Source organism: Vitis vinifera, chromosome 14 (assembly GCF_030704535.1).
Source record: "Vitis vinifera cultivar Pinot Noir 40024 chromosome 14, ASM3070453v1".
NCBI lineage: Eukaryota > Viridiplantae > Streptophyta > Magnoliopsida > Vitales > Vitaceae > Vitis > Vitis vinifera.
The window spans coordinates 3,590,864-3,606,530 of record NC_081818.1 but is presented as its reverse complement, the minus strand read 5'-3'; the positions used below and the strand labels follow the sequence as shown (position 1 = coordinate 3,606,530).

General features: G+C 43.9%; 1 protein-coding gene across 2 annotated transcripts in view; it reads right to left on the bottom strand.

Annotated features, from left to right (window-relative positions):
* LOC100244147 (uncharacterized) overlaps positions 1-15,667 on the bottom strand; it is a 42,664-nt gene that overhangs the window by 26,513 nt on the left and 484 nt on the right. For both annotated transcript variants that reach the window (XM_010661787.3, XM_059742912.1), the window contains exons 2-4: positions 15,539-15,579; positions 13,777-13,874; positions 13,534-13,614 (exon numbers count right to left, since the gene is read on the bottom strand). In XM_010661787.3, coding sequence (XP_010660089.2) covers positions 13,534-13,614; positions 13,777-13,874; positions 15,539-15,579 — 220 coding nt within the window. The remainder of the gene's footprint in view (positions 1-13,533; positions 13,615-13,776; positions 13,875-15,538; positions 15,580-15,667) is intronic.

Here is a 15,667-nt window from a genome sequence, read left to right as displayed (position 1 = left end):
ATTGGATTGGTGGAGGCCAGAAGTGGATTGTCTCAGGGATGGAGTCACTGTTAATGAAGTTTGGGCGAGAATGTTAGAGTTGCCATTGCATTTGTGGGGAAGAGAGTTATTCAAGAACTTTGGGGATGCTTGTGGGGGTTTTGTGGCCATGGATGAGAAGGCAGAGAAGCGTCATCTACAGTGAGCCAAGATCCTTGTAAAGTCTAACGGGAAGAAGGTGCCAAGAAAGCTGCATGTAGTGGATGGGCTAGGGTTTTCAATATTCAGCTTTGGTGGGAGATCCCGCCATGGATGACTTCAATGGGCTCTAAAGAGTGGCGCAGTGGTTCAGAGGTTAGGGAAGAAGGTAAGGATTGTTCACATGCTATTGGAAGAGTGGGGAGGGATAATAAAAAGAGTGTATTAGAGGTTTTACAGGTGTTGGATTTTGAGCTGAGCCCCTCTATGCACGCAACGGCAGCAAAAGCAATCTCTAGAAACAGTGGCAGCAGCTTTTTGATGGAGCAGGTTGGGGAAGCGGGCTCTAAACCCTCTATGAGTCCCAATGAGGCTCTTGATGGGCCGTTGGGATTTTCACTTCCTAAGACAAGGCAGAGGATGACCCATGCTCTTCCAAAGTGGGCTTAGGTGCGACAGATAAGAGTGGTCTTTATGGCCTTGCCAAAGGGTTCTTATTGGGCCAACCCAAATTCACTAAGAGGCCGACCATTTTAGAAGGAAGCGTTGGTGAGCTTGTCTTGGATGGACCAAGGCCAAGCGCTAGTGGGTTTGCCAAGGACAAGCCAGGGTTTTTCAAGTGACTCAAGGAAGTTACCTTCTAAGCTCAATAGAGAGGTTTCAGGCAAGGTTAAGAAAGCTTCTAAGGGTGTTCAGTACCCTCTATTTGGTGGAGAGAAAGGTAGCAACGATGAAAGGGGAGGGCTTTTTTTATGATCCCATTCTTCAGGCAAGGTCTCAAGGATCAAATGGGAGGGGTTCGGGTGTTGACAATGCTCTCTTGGCAAAAGCAGCAGCCTTTGAAGGTAGGTCAGACTCTCGGCTTTGGGGAGGGACTTCCTCTTTCTCTTCTCCTTCTGCTTCTGTGGCTGGGTCGCCAGGTGATTGTAGGGCTTTGATTCAACCCTTAGGAGACAATTGTGACCAAGAGAAGAATTCTCAGCCAAAGGTGGGGCTTTGTGAAGGTTCTTTCAAGTGTCCAAAGAACATCATGGAAAGCCCTTTAGGCAAAGATTTGGTCGTTAGGTCTAAGGAGCAAGTGTCTTCAGAGTTGAAGTCTTTCAATTGGCCGCGAGGGAGGAGGTTCTTTCTGATGATCTCTTTTCTAAGTTGGCTAGTTTCAATAGCCTTGTGGGGATGTCAATCGAGAGATATGAAAAGGAGATTTTCTCCCTCTTAAGGAAGATTGAGACAAGGAAGGGTTGTGGTGTTTGTGTCTTAAGAAAGAAAAAGAAGCTAAACTCAACTTCCCGTTTCGAGAGGGAGATCCAAAAATTGGAGTGTTCGGTTAATTACAAAAACTCCCCTCTGTTAGTTAAGGGCAAGGGAGGAGTAGCGAGATCACAGACCTTGTTTTTTTTTTTGATAAGTAAACACATTTCATTAAAGAGGCAAAAAACCTCAACGTATACAGGACGTATACCAGGCAGCAAAGGCCAAGAACAAGCAACAAACCAAAAAAAACAAACCACCCCTCAACTGGAAGCTATCCATTCCAAGAAATCTAAAAGGGAATGCGGCCTCTCCTCCATATACAACTTAGCCCAACCCCCAGATATAACAAACAAAAGAATTTTTGAACCTCTGAATTGCTAAACCCCCCCCCCCCCCCTAAAAGCTAGCCTATTCCTTTCCTTCCAAACCATCCAAAAAATGAATAATGGAATGGAACTCCAAAACTTTTTCTTTTTTTTTCCCACAAAAGAACCTCCCCAGCTATATAACACCTCCTTTACAGATTTAGGGAACACCCACTTGACCCCAACTAAACCCAACACTAGATCCCAAAGCTCTCTAGCCACTGTACAATGAATAAGTAAGTGATCCACACTTTCCGCTTTGCAAGCACACAAAAAACACCTATTCGGGAGCTGCCAACCTCTTTTTTGGAGCCTATCAAGAGTCAAGATCTTTCCCCAAGTCGCTTCCCAAGTGAAGAACATGATTTTAGTTGGGACTCTACCCACCCAAATCCTGTTTTTCGGAAAGGTGACCTCCATAGGCCTATCCAACCAGCTGTATGCATCTTTCACTCTAAAATGTCCACTTCCCCCTCCCCTCCAAAAAACCGAGTCATCCTCCCAAGATATCCTAACCCCTCTCAACGCTTGGAGCAACTCACCTACCAACCCCACCTCCCAATCATTAAAATCCCTTATGAAACGCAAATTCCAGCCGCCTTCCCCAACAATCTGGTCCCACAGATCTTCAATCTTTGCATTTCTATTGGCTGCCAAGGTATAGAGATGCGGGAACCTTTGAGACAGCGCTGAATCCCCGCACCACACATCAGTCCAGAAGCTGATTTTATTACCTTTCCCCACCTTGAACCCCATTTTATCCCAGCACCAACCAGCTTCCTTTAATATCTCCTTCCACACCACACGCACCCACAGCCTTCTTGGTCCTCCAACCATGATCCTCCTGACCATACTTTGCTTCCAGCACATGTTTCCAAAGGGCCTCCTTATCCGAAGCAAATCTCCAAGTCCACTTGCCAAGAAGCGCTTTATTCATGATAGTAAGCTTTCTTATTCCCAACCCCCCATTTTCTTTGTCCCCACACACCACCCCCCACTTAACCAGATGAGTTTTCCTCTCCATGAGACCCCCCCCCCCCCCAATAAGAAGTCTCTTTGCAATTTTTCTAATCTTCTAACCACAGACATGGGCATACGGAATAACGACATCTGGTAAACTGGCATACTTCCCATCGTGCTTTTAATAAGCGTGATCCTCCCACCCTTTGATATATATTGGCTCTTCCAAAGAGCAAGCCTCCTTCTCATTTTCTCTTCTATACCATCCCATCCATAAGCCGCCTTATTAGGCACCCCCAGCGGCAGCCCCAAATAAACGGACGGAAGCTTCCCCACCCTACAACCTAACTCCACAGCCAGCTCCTCTATCCTTTGAACCTCTCCTACTGGAATAACCTCGCTTTTAGCCAAGTTAATTTTCAACCCGGACGCGGCTTCAAACCAAAACAAGATCCAGCTCAAATTCGTTAAGTACTCCTTCTTTGCCTCACAAAAGACTATAGTATCATCGGCGAAGAGCAGATGCGCAATGTGGACAGCCCGGCCTCTATTGCGCTGAATTTTGCACCCTGAGATGAAACCCCCCTCCATAGCCCTTCTGATTAGGACACTTAGCACCTCCATCCCCATGACAAAAAGATAAGGGGACAGGGGATCTCCTTGACGCAGCCCCTTGGAACTCGGAAAGAAACCAGCTGGCGTTCCGTTCACCATAACTGAAAATCTGGCTGTGGAGATACACCACCACATCCACCTCAGCCACTTAGCGCCAAATCCCATTTTTTCCATGACTTTCAAGAGGAATTGCCAATTAATACTGTCATAGGCCTTCTCAATATCAAGCTTGCAGATAACCCCCTTGTCCCCCTTTTTTTTCCAATTGTCAATCACTTTATTTGCTATCAGGGAAGCGTCAAGAATCTGCCTACCCTTAACAAACGCATTCTGATCATGGGATACAACCTTGTCTATAACCTTCTTAAGCCTGTTGGCCAACACCTTTGCCAACATCTTATAAAGACCCCCCAAAAGGCTGATTGGCCTGAAATCACCAAACTCCACAGCCCCTCCTTTCTTAGGAATCAGCACCAGAAATGTGTTGTTGATACTCTTGAGGAATATATTCTAGTCGTGGAACTCCTTGAAAAACTCCAGGATTTCCTCCTTGACGAAATCCCAACAACATTGCCAAAAGAAAACCGAGAACCCATCAGGACCTGGGGCTTTATCCCCATTCATTTCCATCAGGGCCGTCAGGACTTCATCCTCACAGAAGGGAGCCTCCAACATCTCAGCCTCTTGCACACAAATCTGATTAAAAGAGAGATTTCCAATGTCCGCCTTCCACTCCGGACTTTCGGAAAATTGCTGCATAAACGCATTAACTATCCCCTCTCTGATTTCCCTCTCCTCTGTCAGATCACAGACCTTGTTGCATGAGGCTTTTGTTAGGTTTCAAATGTTGGCCCTATTGGCTTTTCACATCTAAAAAGGGTTGCTTTGGGGTGTTGAGGGCAGTAAGGGCTGGTGAGGCAACTACAAATAGTTTTGGTTTTTTAGGTTGTTAGGATAGGTTTGTTCCTCGCTTTTCTTTGTCTCTTCTTGTAAGCCTTTGAACCCTTCCTATATACTTCATGTGTACCTTGATGTGCCTTTTGCACTGTTAATGAATTCTCTTATTTACCATAAAAATAAAAATAAAAAAGGATTACAAAGGAACAAATGTTTTATCTTTTGATCTATCTATTTCTTGTTTTCAAAAGTTCTTAAATTTCTTTCCCACCAAATAGTCAAAAAATGCCAAGAGGAACGACTCTCCACACTTTCTTCCTTTTCTTTCCTAAAAACGAGTCATCCCGCTCACCGAAGAAGGCATTACCCAAACTACACTAAATAAGGATAACAACAATTGTCATAGAATCTTTGCTTCAATGCAGTGAAGTAGAATATGATCAATAGACTCCCCTTCAAGTTTACAAAGAAAACATCTATTTGTTTTTTTTGATAAATAAGCGCAACTTTATATTAAAGGGCAAAATAAGCCAAAAGCATACAGGATGTATACAACCTCAGCCCCACCCCAAAACGCAAGAAAGACAAGCAGCCTCACACGGCCCTTAGGTAGCCGCTAGCCACTCCAAAAAAAGTAAAAGCGAAGAGGACTCCTCTCCCATGTACACTCTAGCCCAACTCCACAAGTTACAAACAAAGTAATTTTTGAGTTTCTGTATGTCTAAAGAACCCCCTCTAAAGGCTAATCTATTTCTCTCCTTCCACACCGTCCAAAAAATACACACCGATATGGAATTCCAGATTTTTTTCCTCTTTTTCCCCACAAAAGAGCCCCTCCAACTAAGTAACAGCTCTATGACCGTCTCTGGGAACACCCAATGAACCCCAAACAAGGCAAGGATGATCTCCCAGAGAACCCTAGCCACTGTACAGTGTAAAAGAATGTGATTTACATTTTCCTCTTCACAACCACACAAAAAACAGCAATTAGGAAGCTGCCACCCTCTTCTTTGGAGCCTATCCAACATAAGGATCTTCCCCCATGTAGCTTCCCAAGCAAAAAAAGCAGCTTTAGTAGGGACCTTGTCCACCCAAATGCATCTAACCGGAAAATCAATGGAGTTAGGAGCAGCCAGCAGATTGTAAGCACTTCTGACTCCAAAAGTACCTTGACCTCCGCCTCTCCAAACCACCGAGTCCTCCTCTTAAGAGATCTTGAAATCCCTCAGCATGTTAAACATAGCTTTTATTAAATCCAGCTCCCAATCATTTGAATCCCTAGCAAATCTGAGGTTCCAACCTCCTTGACCAAGGCTAGAGTCCCAAACCTCACTGATAGTTGCATTTTTGTGCACCGCCAAAGCAAATAATTGAGGGAAACTTCTGGACAGCGCCTCATCACCACACCAGTGATCAGTCCAAAAGTTTACTCTCGTCCCCTTCCCCACCTTAAACCTAATGTTATCCCAACACCAATTTGCCTCCTTCAAGATCTCCTTCCAAACCCCAACCCCAAAGGCTCCGCGGGCTTCATTTGTCCGCCAACCAAGGCCTTCTTGACCATATTTCACCCCAATCACTTTCTTCCAAAGAATATCCTCTTCAAAGGCAAATCTCCAAATCCACATGCTCAATAAGGCTTTGTTAAGGAGATCAATCTTCTGTATTCCAAGCCCACCATTCACTTTGTGAGTGCACACCACCTCCCATTTGATAAGGTGAACTTTCCTTTCCATCCTCCCCCCTCCCCAAAGAAAGTCTCTTTGTAACTTTTCAAGCCTTTTCGCTACTGACTTTGGCATCCGAAAGAGGGACAATTGATAAGTTGGAATGCTGGCCAAGGTGCTCTTGATGAGGGTTATTCTCCCACCCTTAGAAATGTATTGTCTTTTCCAAAGGGCTAATCTTCTCCTCATTCTTTCTTCCACCCCATCCCACATAGATATGGCCTTGTGATGGGCTCCAAGGGGCAGCCCCAGATAAACTGAGGGAAGAGCTCCCACTTTGCACCCAAGCTCCACTGCCATTTCCTCAATATCTTCAACCTCCCCGATAGGGATTAGCTCACTTTTAGCTAGGTTTATTCTTAGACCAGACGCCGCCTCAAACCAAGCCAAAATCCAGCATAAAGAGGTTAGATACTCTTTCTTAGCTTCACAAAAAATGATTGTGTCGTCTGCAAATAGTAGATGAGAAACCTCCATCACCAGCCCTCCTCTCCCCTTGAGGCTGCACCCTGAGACGAACCCTCCCCCAACAGCCCTTCTTATGAGAGCACTTAACGCTTCCATACCCATGACAAAAAGATAGGGAGATAGAGGGTCCCCCTGACGCAGCCCCTTGGAACTTAGGAAAAAACTTGCCGGTACCCCATTTACCAAAATAGAAAATTTAGCAGTTGAAATGCACCACCAAATCCACTCCATCCACCGAGTCCCAAATCCCATCTTTTGTAAGACCTTCATAAGGAACTTCCAGTTGATGCTGTCATAAGCTTTTTCGATGTCCAATTTGCAGATCAGCCCCTTCTCCTTACGCTTGTACCAGAAGTCAACCACCTCATTAGCAATAAGGGAGGCATCCAAGATCTGTCTCCCCCTCACAAAGGCGTTCTAGTCCATTGAAACCACCTTTCCAAGGACCTTCTTCAATCTATTTGCCAACACCTTCGCCACAAGCTTGTACAAACCCCCTAACAAACTAATAGGCCGGAACTCCCCAAGATCCTCCGCTCCCCCTTTCTTAGGGATAAGAACCAAGAAAGTGGTGTTGAGACTCTTTTCAAAGGATTTTTGCACATAGAACTCCTTGAACAAATCCATGATCTCCTCCTTCACAAATTCCCAACAGTTTTGCCAAAAAGCCCCTGTAAACCCATCTGGTCCAGGAGCTTTGTCCCCATTCATGCCCATCAAAGCAGAATGGATCTCTTCCATAGTGAAGGGCACCTCCAAACCTTCAGCCTCACAAGAATTTAGGCGAGGGAGGTGCAGCCCCTCAATATCCGCTCTCCAACTTGGCTCTTCAGTGAGAAGTTGCTGGAAATTTTGCACAATCCCCTCCCTTACCTCCTGCTCCTCAGCCCTCCACACCCCATTGATTTTGATTCTGTCCAAGGAATTATTTCTACGATGGGCATTGGCCATGCGATGGAAGAAACCTGTATTTTTGTCTCCTTCCTTCAACCACAACTCCCTTGACACTTGTCTCCAATGGGTTTCTTCCAGAAGAACCCACTTCTTGAAAGTTTCCTTAGCTTCCTTTTTCATTTCCGTTTCGTTCTCTGACAGGCTCCTTTCACTCTCCACCCTGTCCCAGAACTCAACCTGCTGGAGGGCCAAATTCTTGTTAACTTCAAGTCTGCCAAACACCTCCCTATTCCACTCTTTGATTTTATGTTTCATCACCTTCAGCTTAGAGGCCAATCTAAAGCTGGCCTTCCCCCTCACCACAGTCCCCTGCCACCATTCCCGAAGGAGGTCCTTAAAGCCATCAACTTTCAGCCACATATTTTCAAACCTAAACGGAGATGGGCCTCGTCTTAACCCTCCACCCTTCAGCATAATAGGGAAATGATCAGATGTGGGCCTCGGCAACCTACATTGAACAATCCCACAAAAATTGTCCAGCCAGCACTGGGTCACAAGGAATCTATCCAATCTTGCCCATGCTTGGTTATTTCTACCCCCACTCCATGAGAACACACCACCTTGCAGCGGAAGATCTAGAAGCTCTAGATCGTCAACTACCTGGGCGAATCTTCTCATTGCACCACTTATCCTTCCCTGAATGCTCCTTTCTCTTTGAGACAGGATGACATTAAAATCGCCCCCAATACACCACGGGTCACTCCATATGCCTCTAATTGCCCCTAACTCTTCCCAAAAAGCCTCCCTGTCCACCCTAGAGAACGGCCCATAAACACCTGTGAAGGTCCAGACAAACCCATCCTCCACATTCCTTAGCCTACAGGAGATAGAGAACTGACCCACTTCCATCTCAATCATTTCCAAGGTTCTTTTATCCCAACAAATCAGCACACCACCCGCAGAGCCATGAGCATCCAGAGCACCCCATTCCAGGAACCTCCCAGTGCCTAGACTCCTAACCACTCCCTCAGCCATAGGTTGGATTTTTGTCTCCTGGAGGCAAAACAAATCCACCCTTTGACTCCTAATCATGGCCTTAATCACCTTCCTCTTGGAGCTGTCATTAGCTCCCCGCACGTTCCAACTTAACAGTCTTAACTTCATTGGATAACCAACATTTGATCCCCTCTTGCTTGCATCCCATTCCTCAGCTTCTTCCCCCTTTCATAATTAATGGAGCATTCTAATCTTTTCAGCTCCCGTTCAAACTTCGATTTGACCGGAAGAATTTTACTATGGACTTTTTCCCTCCTTTTTCTGATCTTCACCAAAAACTCCAATATATCCTTCTCCAAGCCTTTTGTCGAAAACCCCAGAAATTTGCTAAACCTGGCCAATTCACTATCTTCCCACTCAACCTCTTCCCATCCTTTGTCTCCCTGTGTCTCTGTACGGATCAGACGTAGCTCCTCTCCACCTTCACCATTACTACCATTGCTGGCCTCCATCAACTCCCAATTGGCTACTGCCCCTTGCTCCATAAACTCTACACCGTTGCCACTGCAGCCCTGGGAGTCTCTCTGGGCAACCTCCCAACCAACACCAGAAAAGTCGTAATACCCCAAAGGGGTCCGACTAGAAAAAATAGGGGAGAAAGCAGAAGCAACAGGGACCAACAATCCACCAAGGCTAGATAAATTTCCATACCTCTGAGCTTCTTCCATAAGGGCACCATCAGTATTTGGACTCCCCGCAGGGCTTGGATCCTCCAGCTCCTCCATGCTCTTCAGCCAGAAAGGAGAAATACCTGCATCTGGCCCTTTCATCAACCGTGGGCCAGTCCATCCCAGCATGCAAGCCTCTTTTGACGGGCCTAACTCTTTATACTCCAGCCCAAACTCTACTGGCTGCAAAAATGTCTTGGCCCGTTCCACCTCCTCCCTTTGCATGAGCCCAACATCATGTGGTCCATCCCCCAACAGTCCAGACGACCCACCCCGCGATGGCCCAACCCCGCTAGCATTTGGGTCAGGCCCAGAAGGCCTAAAATTCAACACATTATTCCTAGGGACAACATCGGAGCCCCTTTCGTTCAGCCCACCCAAACGGGCCTCCACCGGACTCCCCGACCCACTAGACTAGCCCCTTGTCCCATCTACCAGCTGCTGCAGAGCCTCGATCCTAGCGACATCCTCCATCTCCATCACGCGCCTCTTTGCGCGTGCACTAGCCTCACCCCCAACCTCGACCACTGCAGCTTTCTTCAACCCTCTCAACCCTACCGACCCTACCTTCAAGATCGGCCTGACCTCCCACCAAAGGGTTAACACATAGCACAGATCTTCAATCCATACTTCTACCACGTTGGGTAGTTCTTCTCCTTTCGTCTTTACCAGGATCCGCGCCCACTGAAGTTCTTCAAGCCTCTCTGTTTGGGGATCGATTGCTAGAAACCCCCCACACTCCTCACCAATCCTTCTCAGAATGGTCTGATCCCAAAGAGAGACAGGGAGGCCCACAATTCTCATCCATGCCTCCCGCCTTCTTTCCCCTTCCAGCATGCACCCCGTCGCAGGCCTCCATTTTTCCAGTCGGACCTGAGTCCCCCTTACCGTAGTGCTTCCGAGACCTAGAACTCTCTTCGCTTCTTCCAATCTTTCAAACTCCAACAAAATCTTGCCCCTCTCCAGCTTTGCAATGCCCAGATTACCCTTCAGTTCCCATTCTTTTGCCAAGAGGGTTCCCCAAACCTTCAAGTCGTCCCCTCTCCCAGATCTAGGGTTCCAAGACCCAACCAAACAATGACCCAGTTTTTCCATATTTCTACTGATCTCCTTCTCTCTAACCGCCACTGTGATTGCTGCATGATCTTTCCTCAACGGCTGTTTGATCACCTCCGCAAAGGTCTTTGTCGTGATAGGCTTCAACAACATCTCCTCAGTCTTCTTGCCCTCATCCCCTTTCGTAACAATACTCAGACGCCTTAGCGCCTCGATCATTGAGGACCATCCCCCCACTGCTCCTCTCCCTTTGGGGATAAAAATACTAGCATTTTTGTTCTCCAAATCCACCACTCCTAATCTGATGTACCCCCCGCCTCTGTTCTCATCTCTTAACATAGAGTAAACCCTTCCATTTTCCTTCCAGCTTCTTCTCCATTTCCCACCATTCATATCTTTGCAGCAGTGGACTAAACCCTCGAGAAAAATCCCTAGGCTCTCTACTCCCATCCGAACCCACGACGAGGTCCCTCGTTTCCTCTCCACCACCACCAGCTGCGTTTTGCCCTTTTTTACTTCCACCTCGAGCTCAAAGGTCTTCGATTCGACACTGAACCTGTTCTTCCTAGATTTATCCCGGTGCCCCAAGAGATCAGCTCCCTCTATACTTTCACTCCGGCTCGAGTGCCCGCGATCTTCTCCCCCGCTCCCATCTAGCCGTAGGAATCCTCTCTTTTCTTCATCGGTACCCTTCGGTCGCAGAAGCCCTTGCTCTTCGCCTTCGCTCTCCTTCGATCGCAGACCCCCTCGCTCTCCTCCCTCGGATTCAGACACCCTCACTCTAACTATCTCACACTCTCGCTCTCTCTCTCTCTCTCGCTCTCTCTCCTCCATTTCTTTAAAACAAGGTTATCATGTCCCTCAGGGAATATATTCAACCTTAAGTCTTCAGTCAATTCCCATTTGTGGTTGTTAACGGTCACCTTCTTTTCTAAAGCTGATCTAGAGTAAAAAAATTTCTTCAATTAGCTTCCCAAGCAAAAAAAACTCACTTTGGGCAGGACCCAAGAATTCCAAATAATGTTCACTGGAAAAGGGATTTACCTCTTGGGTTTCAAGACCAAATAGAAAGATTTAACAAAAAATAAGCCCTTTTCATCATCCTTCAAGATCACCTGTTGTTTTTGTCCCTTCTAACTGACTGCACTAGCATTGGTGAGAAAAAAGTCTCAACAACGTTCAGCTCCCTATCGTTAAAGTGCCTAGAGATCAGGTTCAGCACATCCACCCAAACCAAACCAACCAACCAACCTCAAATGTCCTAGTTTGGTTCAATTTTTCAATATAAATCTGGTTGGTTTGAGTCTTTGCTATACATGAACAGACTCTATCAGTTTAGTTCATTTTTCTTCCAAAAAACGACCCAACCAACTTTATTTACACCCTTCTCGAAATAGACGTACCCATAGTCAGCCCCAAATACTCTATAAGAAAGGCTACCCTTCTTAAAAAGCATTTGACTAGACAAGTTCTTGATACCAATCATTCTCCTAATTGAAATAAGATCACTTCTCACCTAATAGATTTTCAAACCTAACACCCCCTTAAAGCGCTAAAGGGCCCAAATAACCCTTCACCCCCTTAAAACCCTTAATGTCACCACCTTCTGAATTAAGCAACTCAAGGCCTCCATCATCAAGATAAATATAATTATGGAGATACACAGTCTCAAATCTATTGTACTTTGAAAAATGGCCATCATAGTGCCACCATCAGTAAAATGAAAGAGAAGAAAATGATTTCTCACTTGATTAGACCATATCTATACAGCTATTATGGAAAAAAAAAAGTATAATATACAACTATTCAATCCCTAAAATTACTCCATAATCTGCTCCCTACCAAATGCACATAAAACATTGATTAAACCAAATTCTATGAATCTAGACAGATTCTATGTTGCTCATGCTAACAACCGCAAACGAAAACAGAAAGCTAACTCTGGAGACATAGAATTTGATCCAACTAACTCATTTTTGCCCAAAACCCATCAAGCTCAATATTGAGAGCATATAATCTTGATTTACACAGTTACAATCCTTGTATACAACTTGCATGCCATCCCAAGCCTCAAATTTTTGGATCTAGAATCAAGTGCCTTATTAGCAATCAAAATAACATCCAAAACCTGTCCACCCAACACAAAAACATTATGAGACTTAAAAACCACCTTGTCAATAACTTTCTTAAGCCAGCTTTCCAATACTTCTGCCAATGTGGATACTGTCCCCTCTCTAGATCCTATTTGCCTATTTAAAAAAAAGGAAAAAAAAAAAAAAAAGATTGATGGGCATGAAGTCTGATTGACGGGCATAAATCCTTAATGTCCTCACACTCCACTGTTCGGAATCAGAATGAAGCATAACTCTTTCAAATGACCCAAAACAGTGAAAGTTCACACACAACTCACATCTTAATGGACCTCATTCCAACCTTTTTGCAAAAAACCAAGTTGAATCTGGTTTGACAGGGGTTTTATCGCTACCCAAAAATGCCCACAAAACCTCATTCTCACTAAAGCCCCCCTCCAAGCCCCTACTATCCTCCTGCAACTACTTGTGCTTTCCCCATCCCAATGCCATAGCAGCAACACCTCAAGTCAGAAAAAAGCAGATGAAAATATTAGAAATACCCATCCTCAGCTTTGACTCTTCTAAAAGCCAAGATCCCTCAATGCTCAAAACTGCTTGTGAGATTAAACCTTCTACAAGTATTAGCCATCAGATGGAAGAATTTGGTATTTTTGTCCTCTTCTTTCAATCACACAGCGATAGATTTTTATCTCCAAAAAGTTTCTTCCAACACAGTCAGCCTACTATGCTCCTGAAAGACTGAGAAGGAGCTGCCAAGCCACCCTCTCATTTTTCACATCTCAACTTCTAATGAGCTCCAAGGCGCAAGCTCTTCAGGCTGAATATTTCTAAATAGCTCTCTAATCCATCTTTAAGCTCCTCTTTGGAGGCTCTCAGCGTAGACACTAAACCATGACTTGTGGACCTCCACATAAGCTACTGGATCATTACATTTTAATGGATTTCAACATTTGAGCATAATGCTCATAGAGGAACCAAAGTAATCTTAAAAAGGTTATTTAAACGCACAGACTATTTGAAATCCTGATAAGGTTTTAAAATTGGATAATCACTCTACTGATGCTAAAAGTTCTTAAAGGCAACACTTCAAATGGTAACAGATCTCTCTAAGAGTTAAGACAGCTGGTGAAGTGTCAATGCCAAAATACAAACGTATCCAGATGTCAATTCAAAGAACAGAGGGAAGATTGACCAAAATAAAGGAAATTAAAAAAAATTATGGAAGGAATGATAAATCTAGGAATTAATTGCTTTGTGGCAGTGCAATATATTTGCCATCAGTCAAAAAGAAAGGATAGGATACCATTTGTCGAACTTGGGCAGGGGCTTTCGCTCTTGTAGTTAGCAACCTTGCATCATTCAACAAGATCCATGGCTCAGTAGGCTAAAACCAAAGCAACAAAAAAGCGCTTGATTAATAGGAACAAAATATTGAGTAAGTTCAAATGAATAATTCATTTACCAGTAGATGAATCAGTGAAAGATTAGCAACCTATAAATTGGAATCTACAATTTAGAGATTTTGATTCTATGTTTTAGAAAATACCATTGAAGAGTGAAGTGTCATTGTGCTTCGACATGTCCAGGGAAGAACATTGTGGCCCTTATAGAAGTAAGAAGTGGCCCAGCAATTAATTTTAGGAACTGGTCACATAGAAAACTATGAATGGTAAAGAGACTTGTGTCGCAATCAATTAATCTTTATATAAAATAAAAAGTTAGATTAAGAAATAACAAAATAACTGTATAAAGAAGCATCTCCGTACTTATCCACTGTTTAAGTTAGGAACCTTGTCATGTAGAAAACTATAGAATGGTAAAGCACTGCTATGTATGTCAGTTTGCACATGTGCAATTGCAGTAATCGTAAATCAATTAAATGAATAAAGGAGCCTTTGAATATACATAAAATGGTCAATTTTGGACTGGAAAATGTTCATGGTTTCATGGCAAAAGAAACAGTTTCTACTAGATTTCATTTCTAAGTATACTGCAGCCAAATGCACCAATTCCAATCCAAGTCTTAACCTAATAATCCACAATGAGAACAATAAAACAATTCTTCAAAACCCTAATATCATTCCATTCATAAGTAATCTTAGCTTCCATGCTCTCGTCACCCGGAAAACCTCTAAATTCAACTATAGGAAAAAGACGTGCACCCTCATTTCATTAGAATCCTCATTTTATTTGGGATGACATGGGTGAGGTGGGAACAATTGGAATCCTCGTTTCGTTGGACATTTAAATGATTGGGAGCTAGACGATGTAGAGGATTTTTTCTCAAGGATTCAAGGAGAGACTGTGAAGAGGGATGTGAAGGATAGAATGGTGTGGATGGGTTCAAGAAAGGCTCCTTTTACTCCATTCTGGAGTGGGGGCATGCAACTCCCTTCCCCGTTCATCTGGAATTCTTTGGTCCCCTCAAAAGTGTATTTTTTTGCTTGGGAAGTGAAAGTTGCAAATCAAAATCTCTTATTATTTGAGAAGAAAAGTGGGTACAATTTATAGACTACCCTCTAGACTAAAAAGGGGAAACTAGAGAATACAATCAAGAAAAAAGTTACAAACAGAAAATATGAAAGCAATTTGCCATTTATTGTGCAGCCCAAGATTAGTTTTTTTGCATGGGAGGCTACGTGGGGCAAAGCTCTAACCTTGGATAAGGTGCAGAAAAGAGGATGGGCTTTGGAAAATAGATGTTTTTTGTGCCTTGAGAATGAGGAGACCATAGACCATCTCCTTCTTCATTGTTCAAGAACAAAGGTTTTATGGGATCTTCTTTTTACTTTATTTGGGGTATCTTGGGTGTTGCCTTCTTCTGTTAAAGAAACCCTTCTAAGCTGGCATGGTTCTTTTGTGGGCAAAAAGCGCAAGAAGGTGTAGAGAGCGGCTCCTCTACACATTTTTTGGACGGTTTGGAAGGCAAGGAATTGTTTGACTTTCAAGGATGATATGTTGTCAATTCAAATATTGAAATTCTCTTTTATTCTTTCTCTTTGGGCTGAAACAAAATTGTTCATAGTTGATTGCCCTCTAACTATAGCTAATTTTATCGATTGGATGGGCTCTAATTAGGGTTGTATTTTGGGGCTTTTTGTTTTTTTAGCGTTCTCTTGAAGGTGGGTGTATAGGTTTGTGTATCTTGAGCCGCCTTCTTGGTGTCTCTTTTTTTTAATAGAATCTCTTTTACCTATCATAAAAAAAAAAAAAAAAAAAAAAATTGCACTACAAAAAAATTGCACTACATATTAATCATGATAACAAGAACTAAAAAGTAACAAACAGAAACTATGGAAGCAATTTACCATTTATTGTAACAATCGAGTAGCTTCTAGAGCTTCCAAGCCTGAAAATCCAGACAGTACCATCTCAAAAATTACTTCACCCATCCAAAAAACGAACTAAATTTCCAAATAATGTATTACGTTTACGCA